Source organism: Tachysurus fulvidraco, chromosome 26 (genome assembly GCF_022655615.1).
Source record: "Tachysurus fulvidraco isolate hzauxx_2018 chromosome 26, HZAU_PFXX_2.0, whole genome shotgun sequence".
In the NCBI taxonomy this organism is placed as follows: domain Eukaryota; kingdom Metazoa; phylum Chordata; class Actinopteri; order Siluriformes; family Bagridae; genus Tachysurus; species Tachysurus fulvidraco.
The window spans coordinates 15,770,064-15,790,680 of record NC_062543.1 but is presented as its reverse complement, the minus strand read 5'-3'; the positions used below and the strand labels follow the sequence as shown (position 1 = coordinate 15,790,680).

Sequence of the window (20,617 nt, the reverse complement as noted above, 5' to 3'; positions counted from 1 at the left end):
AGGACTTACAGGACATTGTTTATGGACAACTCGTCCCCAGTCCCTACTGCCCTTGTTATAATCTTAACAACACCTACTGATGACGATGTCAGTCTCTGGTTATGACACACACAGGGTACAAGCATAGAAGAGCAAAGCCTTATGAACATCTTAAGATTAGAAATTTCCACCACACATGTTTTTTGTTATTTATTTAAAATGATATATTTGAATGATCTGAGTTGCCTTTTTGCCAAGAAACTGAAAGCTAACTTAAATAAATCTTTTCTCCAGGATGGGAAATGTAATGATTATTTGAAAGTTTTTTGCATGAACTTAGCAAAAGTGTAGGATATTGATTTGTGTAATTTGTGTAACTGACTCACGTATATAATCCACATTAGATACAGACATAATTATTTCAGAAAAATGAGTTTTGGGATTTGCATCAACCCTAACCTCACTAACCACAACTAAATATTTTTCCGCTTTTATTTCCCAATAATCAGCATCATAATGGGGTATAATGCAGTTCCAGAATCCTTATTTGTATCAGTTCATCTATACCTAAAGTTTTTCTTCTAGTTTGTCTATGTTGTTTGTTTGATGTGAATCAGGATGAAGACTGAACTTTATGTGTCTTTTTACACAAATTTGTTTTTATTAATTTTTAAAATATTAAATAGCTATGTTTATCACCTAAACCATAAGCCATACACTAAACAGAACAGAAGTGAAACAATAGCATCTCTGTGATGCATTCATGCGTTAAGGTATTTTTTTAAATAAAAAATATGCCCTCCTTCTGTTGTTACAAACTGATTTTAACAGAAACTGCTCCACCTAGACCGATCCCACTTTATGTTTAAATGACATTTCTGAAAGGCGCCCTTGTATAACATCTCTTCCAGAAAGAGATTTGGAGGAATGAATCAACAGCATTAATGAAGTGTGCACATACAGCTGTGTAGCACAGCAGCTGAAGCTAATGTATAGAACTATTAAATACCGATTTGCATTTGTGTTAACATGAAAAGCAGTTTGCAGGTGATGGAGGTTGTAGAAAATGAAATCAAAGCTATTATTATAGGCAGAACAAAAGAAGAGCTAAATGAAATGAAGCACTGCACACACAACAGCCTATAGACAATATAAGACATATAGAATTGAATCTTTTATGTTTATGTTTTCATGTTACTGGTTTTTGTACTGCATATCGACTACTTGATAAACCTTTATCAATTAACCGGCATAACCTACTAAGTCACATATAAGAAGGATTAGATGGTAAATGAGACAAATAAGACAAGTTAGAAGATCATACATTTCAGTGTTCGCTCTAAAGACTGATACTGTATCCTTTGTTGCTTGGGTCTCCCTCTGTAACAACGCTTCTTGCTAATTCTAAAAAGTTTTGGATTACTTGCTTATCATCGAACCTTCGCGTGACATGGAAAGATTCAGCTGAGCCAGCCAGGAGAGAACTACTCCATAACTTTGAAAATAAACAAACAAACAAATAATGCATACTCTACTCACTACTAAATATATGTCTCTAAGTGTCTCTAAATGTTCAATTCAATTCAATTCAATTCAAGTTTATTTGTATAGCGCTTTTTACAATAGACATTGTCTCAAAGCAGCTTTACAGAACATAAACATAGAGCAGAAGGTAAACATAATTAATGATAAAGGAAATAACGAATAATAAAAGAAATAAGAATTAACAGAATAAAAATTCTAGGTTATTATTAGATGTATATATACTTCACAATGTGTATGTATTTATTCCCCTATGAGCAAGTCTGAGGTGACTCAGGCAGCAGTGGCAAGGAAAAACTCCCTTAAATTGGTAAAGGAAGAAACCTTGAGAGGAACCGGACTCAAGGGGGAACCCATCCTCATATGGGTGACACTGGGGGTGTGATTGTAATATACAGTGAGATAAATGTTGTATTGGTGTAAGGATCATGGACTTCGGATCTCCTTAGTATCACAGAGTCTAACTGGAGATGTCTCAGGATTCTTAGAGTCGGCCTCGGCTCAGTGGACGTCCAAGGGCTTCGTCCCACAGAGGACATTGGGAGCTGGTACAATGTCTGGATGCCTCGGGATGGGTACAAAGAGAGAAGCAGTGGAAAGGGATTAACATATCTGCTGTTCATAAAAATGTGCCAGTCTGATGTACTAGTGCATGATACTATAGGATGTATTATGTGTACGCCTGACTAAAGAGATGAGTTTTTAATCTACATTTAAACTGGGAAAGTGTGTCTGAGCCCCGAACACTATCAGGAAGACTATTCCAAAGTTTGGGAGCTAAATAAGAAAACGCTCTACCACCTTTAGTAGACTTAGATATTCTGGGAACTAGCAGAAGTCCTGAGTTTTGTGATCTCAGAGTGCATGAAGGATTGTAGCGTGATAGAAGACTAGTTAGATACATGGGAGCTAAACCATTAAGTCAATTCTAAACTTAACAGGTAGCCAGTGTAGAGATGATAAAATTGGGGTTATATGGTCATACTTTCTTGTCCTAGTGAGAACTCTGGCAGCTGCGTTTTGGACTAACTGTAACCTATTTATTAAAGATGCAGGACAACCACCTAGTAATGCATTACAATAGTCCAGTCTAGAGGTCATGAAGGCATGAACTAGCTTCTCAGCATCAGATACAGACAGGATGTTTCTCAGCTTGGCAATATTTCTAAGGTGGAAGAAGGCTGTTTTGGTAGTATGGGCGATATGATTATCAAAAGACAAGTTGCTGTCTAATATAACACCGAGGTCTTTCACTGTCGAGCTACTAGTAATAGTACATCCCTCTAAATGGGAGTTAAGTTGTGAGAGTTTATGTGCACTGGTTTTTGGACCTATGAGTAGTATTTCTGTCTTATCAGAGTTTAACAATAGAAAGTTGCAGCTCATCCAGTCTTTTATCTCTCTAAGGCACTGACTTAATTTGGACACTGTGGCTATTTCATCTGGTTTTGATGAGATATATAACTGTGAGTCATCAGCATAACAATAGAAACTAATCCCATGTCTTCTAATGATGTTCCCTAATGGAAGCATGTATATAGAGAAAAGCAGAGGTCCGAGAACTGATCCTTGAGGGACCCCATAATTAACTGGTAATAAACTGGAGGATTCACCATTTAATTCTACAAAATGGTATCGCTCTGACAGGTAGGATCTAAACCAACTTAAAGCCTGTCCATGAATACCTGGGTAATTTTGTAAGTGATATATATATATATATTGAATACATTTTTTTGCTCTTTTTATTTTGATTAGAACGGCTTGCAACCAGCCCATTGTCAGTAGTACGTGAGTAAATGTGTGTGCAGGTAAAGTGAAAGAGAGAGAGAGAGAGAGAGAGAGAGAGCAAGAACTGTAATGAGCAAGCGAGGCAATTTTTTTTATTTACCACCTATCTGTACCTTGGGAGGCAAAAGCTTAAGTTTGTGTACGTGTGTGTGTGTGTGTGTGTGTGTGTGTGTGTGTGTGTGTGTGTGTGTGTGTGTGTGTGTGTGGTCAGTCGGCCAGATGTTGCCACAACATCCCAGTGGTTAGCTCCGATTGTTTGGGAGGATACATTTGAACATATGACACAGAACATATGACAATATTTTTTACAGTTTACAGTGTTATAGCCCACGTCACTGGGTCGGAAACTGAGTTTGGAGAAGGGCCTGTGTAATCGAACGAGTACACAACAAAGTAATTCGTGTTGTTTTGTATTTTCTTTTGTATGCTAGCATAGGCAAATAGACCTAGGGCGCACTTCATGTGTTCTTCTATAGTTGTTTGGGCCATTTCTTTGATAACTCCTGTTAATGTGGGAGTTAACCCTTCCCCTTTACACAGTATGGCCATCAATAGTGGCGGACCCTGTGCCTGTACTATGTTTTGGCCGAGACCCACTTCTAACAGCATCAGAAGGCACCTGGGCATTACAGGTACCGTTGTCCAGAGGTTGTGGGATAGTGGTATGGATCCCTACTGTATGAAAGCCTATTGTGATTGCTAGGTTCAATATCAATACTATTACACATGCTATATAAAAGATCTGGGTAGTTAGCCTGCTTCATTTTGTTTGTCAGTTTTATTGGATTTAACTGTCGGTTTATCTACTTTGCCCTTGTTTCGGGTCGAGGCTAACTGCACCATGGCTTACAGGTGCAATTTTACAGTATTATTTTTAAATAAGGTGTCAAGTGTCTCAAAGTCTTCTGGCGGGTGGATGTCAACGGCTCCTTGCTCTGTCTTTGAGGTTGAGGGCTCCTCCCCAGTGTTTGCTATTGCTGTCGCACAACAACAGTGATTGAGGTGATACCAATATTCCTTACATTCAACCTTGACTGCTATGGGAGTAGCTGACACCACTTTAAAAGGTCCTTCTCTTCTTTGTTCTCTCCAATGTTTTCTCTTGAATGTTCTGATGTCTCCTAGTTCTACCAGGTTATGTGGCTCTCCTACTGCAGACCCACCATATAAGAGTCTGTGGACATGGGTTAAACATGGGTTAAACATGGGTTAAACTTGACATTTCGCCTTCCATTTGTTCCAGTGATGGGCCCTTATAGGGTCCTCATGTAAACGCTACAGACATTGGCCTGCCTGTCACCATCTCATGCGGTGTCAAGTGCGTTGTATGGTTTGTCTGTGAGCGCAATACCCAATTCAGGCTTGTGCTAGTGCATATCTTTGCAATTTTTCCTTTCAACACACCTTTTGCTCTCTACTCTTCCTTGAGAACTTGGGTGATAAACACATCCCATTTTGTGTTTGATGCACAATGCTTGTGCAAGTGACTTGATTACTTTATTTACAAAAAGAGGTCCGTTGTCTGAACTCAATTGATCTGGAATGCCAGATCTAGGGATTACTTTTCTAAACAAAAACTTAGCTACTGTCTTAACCTCATTTCTTGCACATGCTACTGCCTCAACCCATCCTCAACCTACACTTCACTATGGCTAATTTCTTACAGTAGGTAGTTGTATAGCTGCTAATAGTTCTGATATGGCTGGTCCATGTGTAATGTTTGAGCCATCTGCTCTCTGGAAACAAAGCTGTGCCAAAATTGACCATGAGGCTACCCATTTGTAAATTTACTAGATCTCTGATTAGTACTTGGTTATTGATGGGCTTTCACAGTATCTTTGTCGCTCTTGATATGTGAATGCAAACAAGTGCTGAGAGTCAGGGTGCACTGGAACACTAAAAAATGCTGAACACAGATCAATTACTGTGTACCATTTTGTTCCTTCTGGAATATTTGATAACAAAGTTTGTGGATCCGGGACCACTGGGGTCACAGCCACCACTATTTGATTGACTGGTCTTAAATCATGGACCATTGTCTATTTATCTGAATTTGGCTTTCTGATCGGAAAAATTGGAGTGTTGCACTGACTTTCTGTTGGTATCAAAACCCCTGCTTCCACTAGCCCTTCAATAGTTGGTCCTATTCCTTCCTCTGCTTGTTTAGACAATGGTTACTGTCTCTGATAAGGTGCGTTGGGTCTAACCTGTATTTTTGCTAACCCTGCTGACTTAACTAGTCCTACATCTGCTGCATGTTTAGTCCACAGTTACTTTGGGACTTGACTTAGTGCTTCTTCTACTTCTTTCTCTGTTAATTCTTCCTCATCTGCCATCTGTGGCATCTGTACCTCTACTTCCATTCTTACTAGTATTTTTGTTTGCTGACTCACTAACATGGTTGTAGCTACTACTTGCTCTGTCCCTTTATAATCTATCCTTAAAAAAATTCTATCTTCTGACATATGTACTCTAGGGTTTTTAGTCATGTTCACCACCCTTTCTGCCTCTTGCATCATAGGCCCTAAATCTTTGGATTCAAAACCTAGCCCGATCATCAGGGAGATGTGGGAGACTGCATCTCCAACTTGATACCATCCTTGAATCTTTTCTGGGAGTATGGCATCCTTGCTGGCCAATTATTATACTGTTCAGGCTGATATCATATTGTCTTCCTTCTAGTCGTCCCTCCCATAGTGATGCACATGCATATTCTTCATCTTCCCCCCCTTCATCATTTTTCAGGGTACAATGCCATGGTCCTCTAGCTTCACAGCAATCAGGACGTATGTAGTTTAACCATGGCTTCCATTCAGAGAATTCTTGCCATATTTTTGATGTATCTTTGTCTTTGATCTCCATCCAATACACTTTATCCAGATCTATTATTTCTTCTTCTTGGCTCACTACTAAGTATTGTGAGCAACATATCTGGGAGTGTTATCCATACTCCTGTTGGTCCACAATGTATTTTAGCTCCTAATTTGCAGAGCACATCTCTTCCAAGAAGATTGGCTGGAGTGTCTGGGGAATATAGTAAAGGTGCTTGCACTACTATTCTTTCTACAGTAATCCATTGAGGCTTGGTAAATTGTAGCGTCTGAGTTTTTCCTGAGAAGCCCACTGTCTTTATTGCTCTACATGTGAGGGGAAGCTTTGAGCCTTCTTTTCCAATGCTTGTAAATGTTGCTCCTGTGTCAATCAGGAATGGGGCCTGTACCTAATTTCCAATTCCCACCATAATCGTTGGTTCTTGTGCAGGATGCAATGAGGTGGTACACTGCACCAGCTCCCCCTCTGGCTTCTCTAGGCCTTTTCACATTCCCCCTGGAGCTGGGCCCATTGGGCTCCCTCCAGGTTGAACTGGGGCTTGTCCTTGGAATCCTGGGCTCATCCATTGCCTTCCTTGTTTACCCATGGCTCCTCCTGGCATCCCACATGGTAAGTAGGGACACTCTCGCTTCCAGTGACCTGGGTTATTGCAATTCCAGCAACTTCCTCCTTGTCCTCCTGTTCCCCAGGCAGGTCTTTGTAGAGGTTGTCTCCCTTGTCCTCCTCTTCCTCAACCTCTGCCTGGTCCCCAGCCACACTGTTGATGTGATATTGCATTAGAATGCTATGGGGTATTACAAACAATGGGATATTGCATTATGGTTGGGGGCAAAGGCTGCGGTTGTGCCATCACCCTGTGTGGCATCCCACCACTCGGGGGTGGTGCTGCCTGCCCTGCAGCTGGTGCAACCATGACTGCAACTTGTGTTGTGGTGTACTCTTTGTCTTCTTTTTTCTTCTTTTCATGGTTCTCTTGTTTATTTCTCGCCAGCTCCCCCAGCTATGCTTTATGTAGTTGAACTAGCAGATCTTCTGCAGCTTTCTTTGCCTCCCATTTCCTTTTCCTATGTAGTTCAGTATGATGTATTATGTTAGCTTCAAATGTGGCCCATGGCATAGTGTTCAAGCCCACTACTGTTTCCAGCTGATCTTGAACTTCCACTGGGTGTGCCCGTTTTAACATGAGTTTGAACAGTGTCATGCTTGCAGGTGTCTCATCCCATGGTGCTCCCATCTCTTCTCTCCAGGAGTCCTGAAGTTTCAGTATGAATTGAGCAATTCCTTCTTCCTCATCCAGTTGTATCTTTTCCACCTTTCCTTTAGTTGGGTACATATCCCTTGGCACATTCAATAGGGTATTCCTGTATGGACCAAAGGCTATTCCGTCTCTCCTCGGATCGTCCGCCATTCTATTCAATCCATCATTTTTGAGTTTTCCATCATTTTTGCTTTTCCTATGGTCTGGCATAGGATTGCCTTCAGATCGCCTATGGCCAAGTGCTGTCTGGTTGTCTGTTCTTCAAATCTGGTAATCCACCTTTGTGCTCCCTTACACTCACGTGGCAACCTTTTTATTAATCCAGTCATGTCCATGAATGTCCACGTAGTGTGCCTGCCACCCCTTTGACTATTAGGGGACACTGTGCTATTGTCCCCTCCTCTTCTTTCTCTACACTAGTGTCATCGGTTTCCCTTTCCTCCATTTCCTCTCGCTGGCTTTGTGCTTGTGATCGTGTTGTTAAGGGTGCTTTCACACCTGCCTTGTTTAGTTCGGTTGAATCGTACCAGAGTTCGATTGCTCGTTTGGTGCGGTTCGTTTGGGAAGTTGAGAATGCAGCAATCGAACTCTGGTGCGCACCAAAAGCGGACTAAACAAACTCTGATACGGTTCGTTTGTGGTGAGAACATGGTCCGAGATCGAATAGATCTAACTGCAAAAAGTATTGCGCATTTTGGACTAAACCAGCTGCCGTAGTGGGTCGTTGGCAATATCTTCGGAAGATAAGCATGTCACAGTTTCGCAAAAGTAATGCTCGCCGCCTCCTGAAGTGTCTTGCAATGCGTCTTCGCTGTTTGCAGTGCATTAAAATTATATTTTAAAGCCACATCCGCGCTTCATTCTGAAAATTAAGACTTTGCATAGAATGCTGTATACAAGCAGATTACAAGTAGATTACAACCACGAACATAATTGCAGTGTGCGGTCGTCTCTCCATGGTGTACTGTATGCTGAATTTCCTGTATTTTCCTCTTTTTGTTTACTTCTGGAGTTTCGTTGAAATTTCCTGCATATTTATTCTGACCAATCGAGAAGCAGTTTAGGAAATACATGTGGCCAATGAGTGAGGTGGATGTTATCACATGACTGCATTTTGGTTCGTTTCAACTGGTGCGGAACAGAACGATCAGTGTGGTGTGAAAAGGAACCAAAACTTCTGAAAATATACAATGTATCATTTATTTGCTTTTGGTCCGGACCAAATGAACCGAACTATAGGTGTGAAAGCACCCTAAGTGTCTTTTTCCCTGTAATAATTTCCATTTCAACTGTCCCTCCTTCCCTTCACGAAGGGCCTCAATGTCTCAGCTCGGTCTACACCTTCTGCGGTCCTGGCCATCCTTTCTTCCTGTTTCTGCAGCCTTTTGTCCAAACCTTTGTACATTACTGCAGTTGTTTCCACTTTTTCGAATTGTAAGTACCTCAGCCTTTGGCTTGTATTCTCCTGTTATGCTCTAATTTCAGTTCCAGCTGGGATGCCTGTTCTTTCAGCTCCAGTGCTGTTTCTTCTGCTAGCTGGCTTTGTTCCAGAGCTTCTTTGTTTGCCTCATGTTTCCCTTCACATATCCACACATGCCTCTTTCTCTTTGCCGTGGTCCTCCTTCTCCTAGCCGTTCTTCCTGACCTATCAGATCGCCACTTTTTATGCTCATTGCCTTGCATGTTTGACGGTCACTTTTATTGCTCCGTTCTTTTTCAGCTGTTAATCTTCTTCTCTCATCCCCATACTGCCATGGTTCCAGTCCTTCATGGCCTCCTTATCTTTCCTAATGTCTTGCAGAGCTCACTCATATCTCCATATTGTTTTTCCTGTCGGTACTCTGGCCCTGTACAGCTCCTGGTCAATCTATATAGGTCTTTAGGCTGCTGTCGTAGGTGCTCTCATATTTTGGGAGTGCTATGGGACTGCTGCCCCTGTTCATGACAGTCTTCTCTTAGCCATCGTTCTGTGAGGTTTATTGCTTCGAGGTGTATTGGGTCCTCCCAATATGACTCCTTTCCATCACTTCCTTTTTTCGCAGCCATCTGCAGGCTCTTTGGCCTTCCTGCTTGTGTGTCTTTTCATCTTACATTTTCTTCCTCTCTCCTTCTATCGTGGTCATCTGGGAGAGGAGAGCTGGGCTCCTCGTGTCATTGCTTCATGTCTTTTTCTCCTGCTGATACCTGTCGTATTAACCTTTGTCCTGCCCGCTTGTGATCTTCAATTCTACTTCTTGCACTTTGACTCCTTTGCCCAACTATATTGATGGATCCCTTTGTAGTCGGATTTGTAATGTTCGTTATAAGATGGTGGCTGGAGCTGCTCCTCACATTCACCTGATGGTGGGGCTGTAGCCTTCTCTTTCTCCTGTTCTTTACTCTGTTCTCCCTTTAACCCTTTAAAGCCCACTGTTGCAGAATTACAACATCACCTTCAACAATTTTTTTTTAACAAAAAGGCCTGTCAATGTTTTTTTCCCTCAAGACCACATTTACATAGTTATTGGGTTCTATTGTTTGCTATTGGATAGAAGAAGTGTTTATTTGTCCAGTCACCTGGCCATGAACTCACCCTACCTACAAACTTCGCGTTGAACTTATCTTTTTTTTTTTTTGCATGACTGGATTTGTCAAGATTCAAGCAAATAAAATTCTGTGTTTCTGTGTTTATTACAATGTCTAGAACACATACATATTTAGTTATTTTGGAAACCATTAATAAAATTCAATTTAGAGCTTGTTATGTCCATGTAGTAATTATACAACTTTGGGCCAGAGTGGTAGTCAAAATAGCCTGTGCACCTTACACATTATATAAGAGCACTGCACTTCTCACATCATCACAAATTGAAATTTAAACTGTTAGATGATTCATTGTAACTCATTTCTAAATGTGCTTTTCTGCTAAATTTGTACTTATTTTCAATAATTGTACATATTAGACCATAATAATAATAAAAGTATCTGAAACTCCCTGTATCTTTGTAGTTTTTTGTTTGATATTTAACTAAACGATCCTGAGATTTTTTATGAGTGTTGCCCAAGTAGCAGTTTATAGTATTAGGAGATACAAAAGCAGGCCCTGAATGTTCTGGATTTTTGGGGTGATGCCTGTTGCATTGTTCAGGGACAGGTGTAAATGGTCTTGAATATGAACCTGTGATATGGGGGAATGTTCCTTGTAGTATGATAAGTATCATCCAGAGAGTATTGTTTGAATGTACTAGTGAATTTTGATTAGCATTTGCATTGAACTGATAATACTTTGGATAATACTTAGATCTCTCTTCCAGTTAGTCTATTCTTCCAGTTTACTGTAATTATGAATACACAAACACACTGTGTAGCAAATGCAATGTTCGCCTGTGCTTCTCAGTAGAAAAGAACTGTCTTAGGGACTATCTGCAATTAATCACAGACGTGATTAATAAAAGTAAGAAATAAAAGTTTTTTTTAATATATATATTTTTTCCAATACTTATATTAATAAATGCTTATTCTTACAAAATATTATTTTGTATTATAATAATATTATAAGATTAATATTCACGATATACTGTTATGGGGCAAAGTGAGTAATCAACCCTGCAAATGAATGCTTAAATGCTCTGTATACCTGATCAGACAAAGTGAGTACAAATACAGAAATTCTGCTCCTAGCAGAGCCCAACGTTGCATTATTACAACATTTCCTTAAAAACTTACTAAAATGTAAAATATTGGAACAATTTCCCACACTTTCTCTTTTTACTTCTCCTCAGCATTCTATTCTTTCTTTCATCTTCTTACATTCTCCCTCATCAAATGTTCCTCCTTCAGGCCACTGCAACTCTCCTTTTGTCCGTTCTTGCCATTTTTCCATGTACTTTTTATTCCTTTTCAGCATCTTTGTGCTTTATTATTACAATTGCAGCTGGTGTGGTTAGACTTTTACCCTTTTCTGTCATGCACGCTTGTCTCGCCCCTGTGGCACTATCTCTTTAATAAATAAAGTTTTAGTAACTTTAATTGAGCATTTATTTATTTATTTATTTATTTATTTATTTATTTATTTATTTATTTATTTATTTATTTAATTGTTTGTTTGTTTGTTTGTTTGTTTGTTTGTTTGTTTGAACGTGGTTGTGCAGTATTCTTTCTATTATGGCTCTCAAGAAGATTTAACCTGTTCAATAAGGCAGATATTGCAAAATAAAATTGTTAACATTAAATTAAAAAAAATTAAAGTTAAATTGAAAAAGTTAAAGTGTTGCAGTTGCTCAGCAAATAATTCTACCAACAGTTCCTCATCTTCATTAAATGGGTCTTTTATAAAATCACACAATGGTATTTAAGCCTGTTGATCACCAGGGGTTTCTACTAGGACTCTCAATACTGGGCTCAGCAGTTGTGGCCTCCAGATCGCTTTTACTGTACTTTGTCATACCAATTATCACATGGAAAGAAACTTTCTAATGCCCACTGTTCATCAAAGCCTGTCTTTCTACACCACTTCTATCCTTATACACTCATCAAAGAAATGTGTTCTTAATCCCTTGGTTTCAATCTCCAAATCTCTTCTTCAATATCTGAACTCAACTGTTCATCAAGTCAGTATCTTCCATTCACTATGTTATATGTTGTGTTATAACTTAACAATGACCTGACCAGTAGAGGTCAATAGTGGTGTGTGTATGTGTTGTGATGCACTGATGAAGAAGTAGACGAGTTGTATGTTGGAAGCAGCACAAAGCTGTGCGTGTCTGTGACGTTTTTAATACGAGGAATTAAAGCTTAAAAGCGTTATGACGTTTCTGTTCTTGTATATAAAATACAACACATTAATTCTCCTTTCTCATTTTACTCTCTCCATACAACCCTTTGTGTGTACTATATTCTAATGTTCTAAATGTGTCGTGCAGTGATGTAATGTAGCGGAGTACAATTACAAAATACAAAAACTTCTGTACGTTACTGTACTTAAGTAGGAATTTCTCGTATCTTCCTCTTTCCGTCGCTATTTAAATTTACTCCACTAAATTTCCTAGATAAAATGTATACTTTTACTCCGTTATATCTCCAGTATTGGTAACTCGTTACTAAAAACTAAAATCAGAAGAATGCCGTTTGGAGATTACACTGCTCCTAGACTAGATTGCATTACGCACGTCCGCGCGCACTACGGAGACGCACGGGCGCGCGCAACGTGCACGCGCTTTCAGAACTGGAAAGAGCGCAAAGACAACCAAAAGCAGTGAAATGTCACTAATCTTGTTACCAGAGTTGTAGCACAAACAAAATATAAATGCAAACAATCCATGCAATACTACATAAACATAATATTTATTTATTTGGTCTCGGTCTTGTGGATATTATTTATTTATTTATTTATATTAATTTATTACTAATGACTGTATTCATTGGACACACTGTTTGTAGAGAATGCACACATGCATGAACTGATCTGAATCAACATCAATCTTTTGGCTTACTATGTATTCATATAATATATAATATAAAACTTCTTGTTTTAAATTCTCACTGAGGGCTAAAACCCCTAAAGATGAAATCCTAGAACCTGATCTTGTGCCTAATGAAGATCACTGAAATTTTACTTTTTACTTTTACTTCACATACTTAAGTATGTCACATACATTAAATATCAGAAAATTACTCTTGACACTCAAGTACAGTATAAGTCCTAGTATGATACTTTCTTTTTACTTTTACTCATTACATTTTTACACAAATATCTGTACTTTTTACTTCTTACATTTCCCAAACGGACTCGTTACGTTTAGTATTATTCCTTCTCATTGGACGCTGTTTCCAGCCTATCATCCTATCATTGTGCGGCTTTTTCCCCATGTGACTGGTGTACTGTATTATTTACTGGCTATCAGACATAGACTAAGGATAGCGGAGCTAACAATGAGCAGCGCCTACAAAAGGAATGGCTAATGTTCATTCAGAGGGAGTCACCGATGTTAAAGTAACTAACAACGAGGACATTCCTGAACACACATGGCCATATATGAGGGAGATGTTTGTAATAATCGGCGTCAAAAAGGATTCCTGGCGAATGCGTTGCGAATTGTGTCACCCAGGGGGGGTTCTAGCCCTTTATTAGGGTGGCTTCAGCCCCCTGTCTGTAATCTCAGCCACCCTAAAACTATAAGGATCATTTTTACTTTCATAAATAAACAATAAAATGACGTTAAAATGCAGGACGTGTCGTCGATGGGAAAGAAAATTATTTATCAGTTTGATCCAAGAGCGATTTTTTTTACTTTTACTTTTACACGCGTGTGTTGTAGTGTTTCACACGTGCGTCTTCAGCTGTCTGCTTTATTAGAACGGAGAAGCACAGGTACGCGCAGCGTGCACGCGCAGTCAGAGCTGGAGGCGTTTATCTATAACGTTAATCGGCGGAAAGACACAAAGACGGCAACCAAAAGCAGTGAAATGTCATTATTCTTATTACCAGAGTTGTCATATAATATATAATATAGAACTCTTCTTGTTTTAAATTCTCACTGAGGGCTAAAACCCCCTAAAGATGAAACCCTAGAACCGCCCCTGGTGTCAACCCCAAAAAACACGAAGTGCTTAATTTAATTAACATTAATTTTGTCATTTGTAAAACATCACAATTATTTTGAGTTGTTTTGAAGGACAGAGCTGGAATCTCCCTACAGTTTGGGATATGGCCTTGGTGATACACTTGGTATACATTATATCTCCAAAAGTATTGGGTCACCTGACCTGCTATATGTGGTTGTTTTCTGATCTCATCCCTACTGAACACCTTTGGGATGAATGTGAACGCTGACTCCATCCTACCCTACATCAGTGCCTGCCTTTCGTAACACTCTTGTGGCTGATGAACACAAATATCCATCAGCACACTCCAAAATTATATATACATATACATACATAAACATGTCCAGTTCCCAGCATGACACTAAACAGGTAGTAGTAACAGTGACTTTTTACTTAAGTACATGTCAGAGCCCATACTTCTTTACTTTAACTGGAGTAAAAGAGTGTAGTCACTACTTCTACTGGAGTCTTTTAAAAAATGAGTATCTGTACTTCTACTTGAGTAAAGGATGTGTGTACTTTTGCCACCTTTGGGCCTCATCACAACAGGGTATACCAAATATAAATAACAATATAAACCAAGTATAAAATAAAATAACACTTCTTCACTCATGAGACGTTTTCACACATATAGACACATACACAATCATAGCAGGAACTGTCAAAACAGGAACCACAAACTACAGACCCCACTTGACATACACAGAACACACAACACTATTCTTACATTATTTACTTAAAACACATACTTACTTATTTATATTTCAATTTGCACATTTTTCCACTGCACATACAAACTGTCTATATTAAAGGTGTTCGTGTCTTGTCAATGCCTTTCGGTTACACTGTGGAACTTCTGTAATAAGACAAATTCCTCGTATGTGAAAACATACCTGGCAATAAAGATCTTTCTGATTTCTGATTTTTTTTTTCTGATTCTGACTGTGATAAAAACAGCAAGCATGAACCGCTGGCAGGAAATCTCGTTACGCAGGATGGAGATGATTGAGAATCTCATCCAATACGAACTCATCAACAAAGCAGACTACATTTTCAGCCTCGACGTAGACTCCAAATTCTATGCTCACTGGGGGGCGGAGTCTCTGGGTGACCTTGTCGGCGTGCTGCATGCCTGTTTTTTTTTGGAAAATCTCGGGAACAGTTCAAGAAGTGGTGTCCTGAATCTCAGGCTTACATCCCATTAGACGAAGGAGACTACTACTACGGAGCTGGTGAAGATGTGCCGCATGCAGCTGGATGTAGACCGAGCCAATAAGATTGAAGTGGTTTGGCAGGAAGAGTCTCACCTGAACAAGTACTTCCTGTACAACAAACCTAAGTTGCTCTCACCTGAATACCTGTAGGATGACAAAAAAGGGAAACCCGGCTTCATGAAAGTGGTGCGTTTCTCACAGGTGGTCAAGAACTACGCTGAGATTCGACCCAACCCTTAACACACAACATGCCTCAGCAGGGCAGTACAGTTTTGTCCCACATTCAGGTACTAAAGATTTGAACTAACGTCTCTAGATCAAAGAATCTTATCAAGGTTCTTAAAGCAAGGACATGCAGGAGATGCTTGCATATATTGCGTATCGAATTTATGATGAAATGTGAATGAACACAAACACAATAAAGAAAATATTTAAAGGAATTCTAACTTTGTGTTTATGGATTCTCATGGAAACAGTTCACATCTCTCTCTCTCAATCCCATCCTTGATGTTGACCTAACTTCAGTACATTTCCATTTCCATTAACACACGTTTCTATTGCTGCATTTTTTTAAAGGTCATTGTCTTAAAGTACAACATATTTTTAAAAATAACAAACACAATTAATTAACATTTAATGCTACATAAATTATTATTGTCATTAATGGCAAAAAAATCAATATCCGAAAGATTTTGGACGCGATAATTTTGCTCTTGTAACACACTGATTTAGAAGATGAAAAGATTCAAAACAATGACATAATTGATAAATTTTAAAATAGAAAAGTTATTTGAACAGAAAAAAATAGCCACTAACTGTATATATGACTGGACAACATGCGGCCATTCACTCCATGTTTTGGGGTAAAAATGGGCGTGACCACACTGGCTCCGCCTCTCGCATGCCCATGTCAGTGAGTGCAATTTAAGATAAAACACTGGCTAATTCACAGTGGATAGACAGATATATTAATCAACATGTAATGTGGCAAAAAGCTTCCAGAGCTTTGAGTCCTGACTGACTGAGAGACACCGTTTCCCAGCTTCTGCAAGGGAAAAAAAACACTGCTCTCCAAGATGCTTATCTAGCTCTGACGCCTGAGAAGTACAGAGGGAGTTACCATGAAACGCAAAAGGAACAGAAAACCACCTGAAAATGGGCAGAGCTGAAGACAATACTACAGCCAATCACAAGAGCGCTTTACATTTCAGTTCACTTCTCTTGTCTCTCTCTCTCTTTCTCTCTCTCACACCCAAACAAACTCTCACACCCCTCTATTACTGCGTTTACATTCGAGCCCCATTCACTCACTCACTCAACTCACACACACACACTCAAACACACACACAGATCAAAATACAGACTGAGATATCTTGAGGAGAACTCACTCGAAGAACATTACAATGCACACAAGACAGAATTTATTTCTGTTGTTTACTTTTACCATCACTTTACTCCTTGGGTATGTCATAATTATTATTATTATTATTATTATTATTATTATTATTATTATTATTATTATTATTATTATTATTATTATTTATTTATTTATTTATTTATTTATTTATTTTCTTATTTATTTATTTTCAGATTTAAATCTAAATATAGTGCAAACAGACAAACATTTTGGGTTTTAAATTAAAGGTGCAAGTTGAAGTATTTAGAACGAAGTAGATCTTCGCAGATGGTCTTGAAGTCAGTTAGTAGCTCAGAAGTTCTGATACTGTATCTAGAGGAAGTTCATTTCTCCACTTGGGAGCCAGAACAGAGAAGAATTTTGATATTTTGATGCGTAACTACATTAAACCCGGAGAACCAGAATGACAGACCGTTTTTTTAATGTTTATACCTGTAGAATACATGCTGACTTCCTTATAAGTGTCACACAGAAACCCGATAGGGTCAACACGTAGTAAACTCAGAAAACATTTTGTACTTGCAGTGAGGCGTCCCTCAGTTGGGCACCAAGTTTTGGGTCAAATCTCCAGAAAAATCCTGAGAACAATTGCAAATGTTTACAGCTACGCTGGTGTTTTTAAAGACAGTTTAATAACAAACAGTGATTTTGTCATAATCTCACACTAAACTCTAATTAATTTGCTAGTGATTTAATTTCAACTTTTATTTTTCCAAATTTTTGGATGGTTGCTGAATAAATTATAATTTTGTTGTATAAATTACCACATGCACGTGTGTGTGTGTGTGTGTGTGTGTGTGTGTGTGTGTGTGTGTGTGTGTGTGTGTGTGTGTGTGTTTCAGTTACTTCAGCTACACTTCCTCCTGGTTTAGGTAAGCTTGGCTGCACTAATCTGCTCCTACTCTGACCCCCTGTGTGTACTTTCCCCTGCGAGGGGCAGGTATTCTCACCTCACCCAGTGTTCTCACCCAGTGATCCTGGGGATGACACCTGGATGAAAGCACTTGCTGAAGATGAGCAAATCAATGTTCTAGTAAGTGTGTGATAACCCCAGATGTGTTTTGTGTTTTCAGTCATGTATTGGAGTGCAGACTGACTGTGTGAGTACACACACACACACCAGTGTGTTACTGTTACTCATTTATCTGTACTGTATATGTCAAGTCATGTCAATAAGCTTTTATTGTCATTACAACTATATATAGCTGTTACAGTGCACAGTAAAATGAGACAACGTTTCTCCAGGATCAAAGTGCTACATAAAACAAAGACAGAGATAAGGACTTAGTAAGTTAGTCTTAGCCACATAAAGTGCAACCGTGCAACCTGGTGGAAACAGTGCAGTACAGGACAGACAAGAGAGACAAAAGACAGTGCAGGACAAAAAAATTACAATACAAAAAAGACAATACAAAAAAGACAATACACAAACAACAATAAACAGAAACAGTGCAGTGTAAATACTGTATGTTCAACAATATTGTGTGCAGTAATACTATAATGAACACAGTGTCATAGCAGCAGGTCCCTGAGATAATGTAAAGTATTGTGCAAAACAGCAAATGACTGAAATGTTAGACAGTGTGTACAAAGAGCGAAAAAGTGTGCAAAAACAGCATGTAAACAGGTTGATGGCTGTATTTTGAAAATGTGTGCATTTGGTGTAGGTCTGTGCAGTCCATAAAGATGATGTGTGTGTATGTTGTGCTCAGTACAGTTCAGTTTCAGTTATTAAGGAGTCTGATGGCTTGTGGGAAGAAACTGTTACACAGTCTGGTCGTGAGGCCCGAATGCTTCTGTAATGTTTTGCAGACGGAAGTAGGGTGAAGAGTGTGTGTGAGGTTTGTGTTGGGTGAAGAGTGTGTGAGGGGTGTGTGGGGTCATATACAATACTGTTGGCTTAGCGGATGCAGCGTGTGGTGTAAATGTCTCCACTGTCCGCACTATCCGCTGCAGGGTCGTGAGATCCGAGATGGTGCAGTTCCCAAAACAGACAGTGATGCAGCTGTTCAGAATGATCTCAATAGTCTCTCTGTAGAACATGGTCAGGGTGGAGGGAGGGAGATGTGCCTTACTCAGCCTTCGTAAGAAGTAGAGATGCTGCTGGACTTTCTTGGTGATATAGCTTTTGTTGAGTGAGATGCTAGATGAACACAGAGAAATTTGGTGCTCTCTACAGATGATCTGTCGATGTTCGGAGGAGAGTGGTCGCTCTGTGCTCTTCTTAAGTCAAAAACCATCTCTTAAGTTTTATCAACATTCAAAGACAGGTTGTTGGTTCTACACCAGGTAGTTAGCTGTTGCACCTCCTCTCTGTATGCTGACTCGTCGTTCTTGCTGATGAGACCCACTACAGTCGTGTCATCGGCGAACTTCATGATATGGTTTGATCTGTGCATTGCTGCACAGTCGTGAGTCATCAGAGCCTGAGTGGACTGAGCACGCAGCCCTGAGGGGCTCCAGTGTTCAGTGTGGTGGTGCTGGAGATGCTGTTCACGATCCAGATTGACTGAGGTCTCCCAGTCAGGAAGTCCAGGATCCAGTTGCAGAGGGAGGTGTTCAGTCCCAGCAGGCTCAGTTTCCCAATCAAGTGATTGTATTGAATGTTGAACTAAAGTCTATGAACAGCATTCGTACATAAGTGTCTTTATTGTTCAGGTGGGTGAGGGCTAAATGAAGGGCTGTGGCAATGGCATCGTCTGTGGAGCGGTTTGGACGATACGCGAACTGTAGGGAGTCCAGTGAGGGTGGTAACTGGGTCTTGATGTGCCTCATGACGAGCTTCTCGAAGCACTTCATAACAATGGGTGTGAGTGCGTCAGGGCGATAGTCATTGAGGCAGGACACTGTAGACTTCTTTGAGACGGAGACGATGGTGGTTGTCTTGAGGCACGTAGGAACAACAGCGCTGCTCAGGGAAATGTTGAAGATGTCAGTGAAGACATCCGCTAGCTGTTCTGTGCATTCCCTGAGCACCCTGCCAGGAATGTTGTCTGGTCCAGCCAGAATGTTTTTTAACTCTGCATAGAGTTCTCCTCATGTCGCCCGTGGATAGAGTTTTTATAATAGTGTATTTTTTGTGTGCGTCACTTTTTTTAATACAATAAGATTTTAGGTCTTATAAAATGCCATCTTGACTGGTAGCACCTTCTCACCCTGGACAGCACTAACTGTCTGGGATTATAGAACAGTATAATAGAACATAACCAAACAGTTTAATCACCAGGGATAGTGTTACAACACCATATTAACCGATTCCAATAAACAATCTCCAGGTAAACAAGCTCCTGGTAATATATAATAATAATAATAATAATAATAATAATAATAATAATAATAATAATAATAATAATAATAACTGAACTACTACAAAAACTTGACATCTTGCGTATTTGCTCATCAATGCTTCATCTTTTTATTAGTAAATGAATAAAATGAAATTAGTTTTCAAAAAATAAATGATTATATATTATATATTCAATCCTTTTTCTTTGCTCTTTTTCTTTTGATTAGAATGGCATGCAACCAGCCTGGTGTCAGTAGTAGGTAAGTAAATGTGTGTGCAGGTAAAGTGAAAGAGAGAGAGAGAGAGAGAGAGAGAGAGAGAGAGAGAGAGAGAGAGAGAGAGAGAGAGAGAGAGAGAGAGAGAGAGAACATGAGTGAGCAAGTGAGGCAGGTTTTAGTTTTATTTGCCATCTATCTGTACCTTGCCAGACAAAAGCTTACGTTTGTGTGTGTGTGTGTGTGTGTGTGTGTGTGTGTGTGTGTGTGTGTGTGTGTGTGTGTGGTCAGTCGGCCAGATGTTGCCACAACATCCCTGTGGTTAGCTCCGATTGTTTGGGAGGATACATTTGACCTGACAGTGATTGATGACATCTACAAACAACAGAATATCACCGTGGCAACCACCGTCTTCGCTCTGGGCAAGTAAGTCATGCCAAGTACAAGGCATTGTGGGTCCCACGCTGTGAGTGTTGACTGAGGTTGAATCTGTAGCAAGCTGGA

General features: G+C 39.6%; 1 protein-coding gene and 1 pseudogene across 6 annotated transcripts in view; both read left to right on the top strand.

Annotated features, from left to right (window-relative positions):
* Positions 1–20,617, top strand: part of LOC113662878 (histo-blood group ABO system transferase-like) — a 124,757-nt gene that overhangs the window by 67,555 nt on the left and 36,585 nt on the right. For 2 of the 6 annotated variants that reach the window (XM_047809567.1, XM_047809563.1), the window contains exon 1: positions 16,456–16,657. The exons of 2 other annotated variants lie outside the window; for them this stretch is intronic. In XM_047809567.1, the coding sequence (XP_047665523.1) occupies positions 16,599–16,657 (59 nt within the window). In that variant the 5' untranslated portion in view covers positions 16,456–16,598. Of the gene's footprint in view, positions 1–16,455; positions 16,658–17,454; positions 17,485–17,508; positions 17,646–17,685; positions 17,713–20,125; positions 20,159–20,404; positions 20,540–20,617 lie in introns of those variants that run through there. 2 more of the 6 variants (XM_027178046.2, XM_027178048.2) reach the window with 2 other exon arrangements.
* Positions 14,911–15,501, top strand: LOC113662886 (annotated as a pseudogene).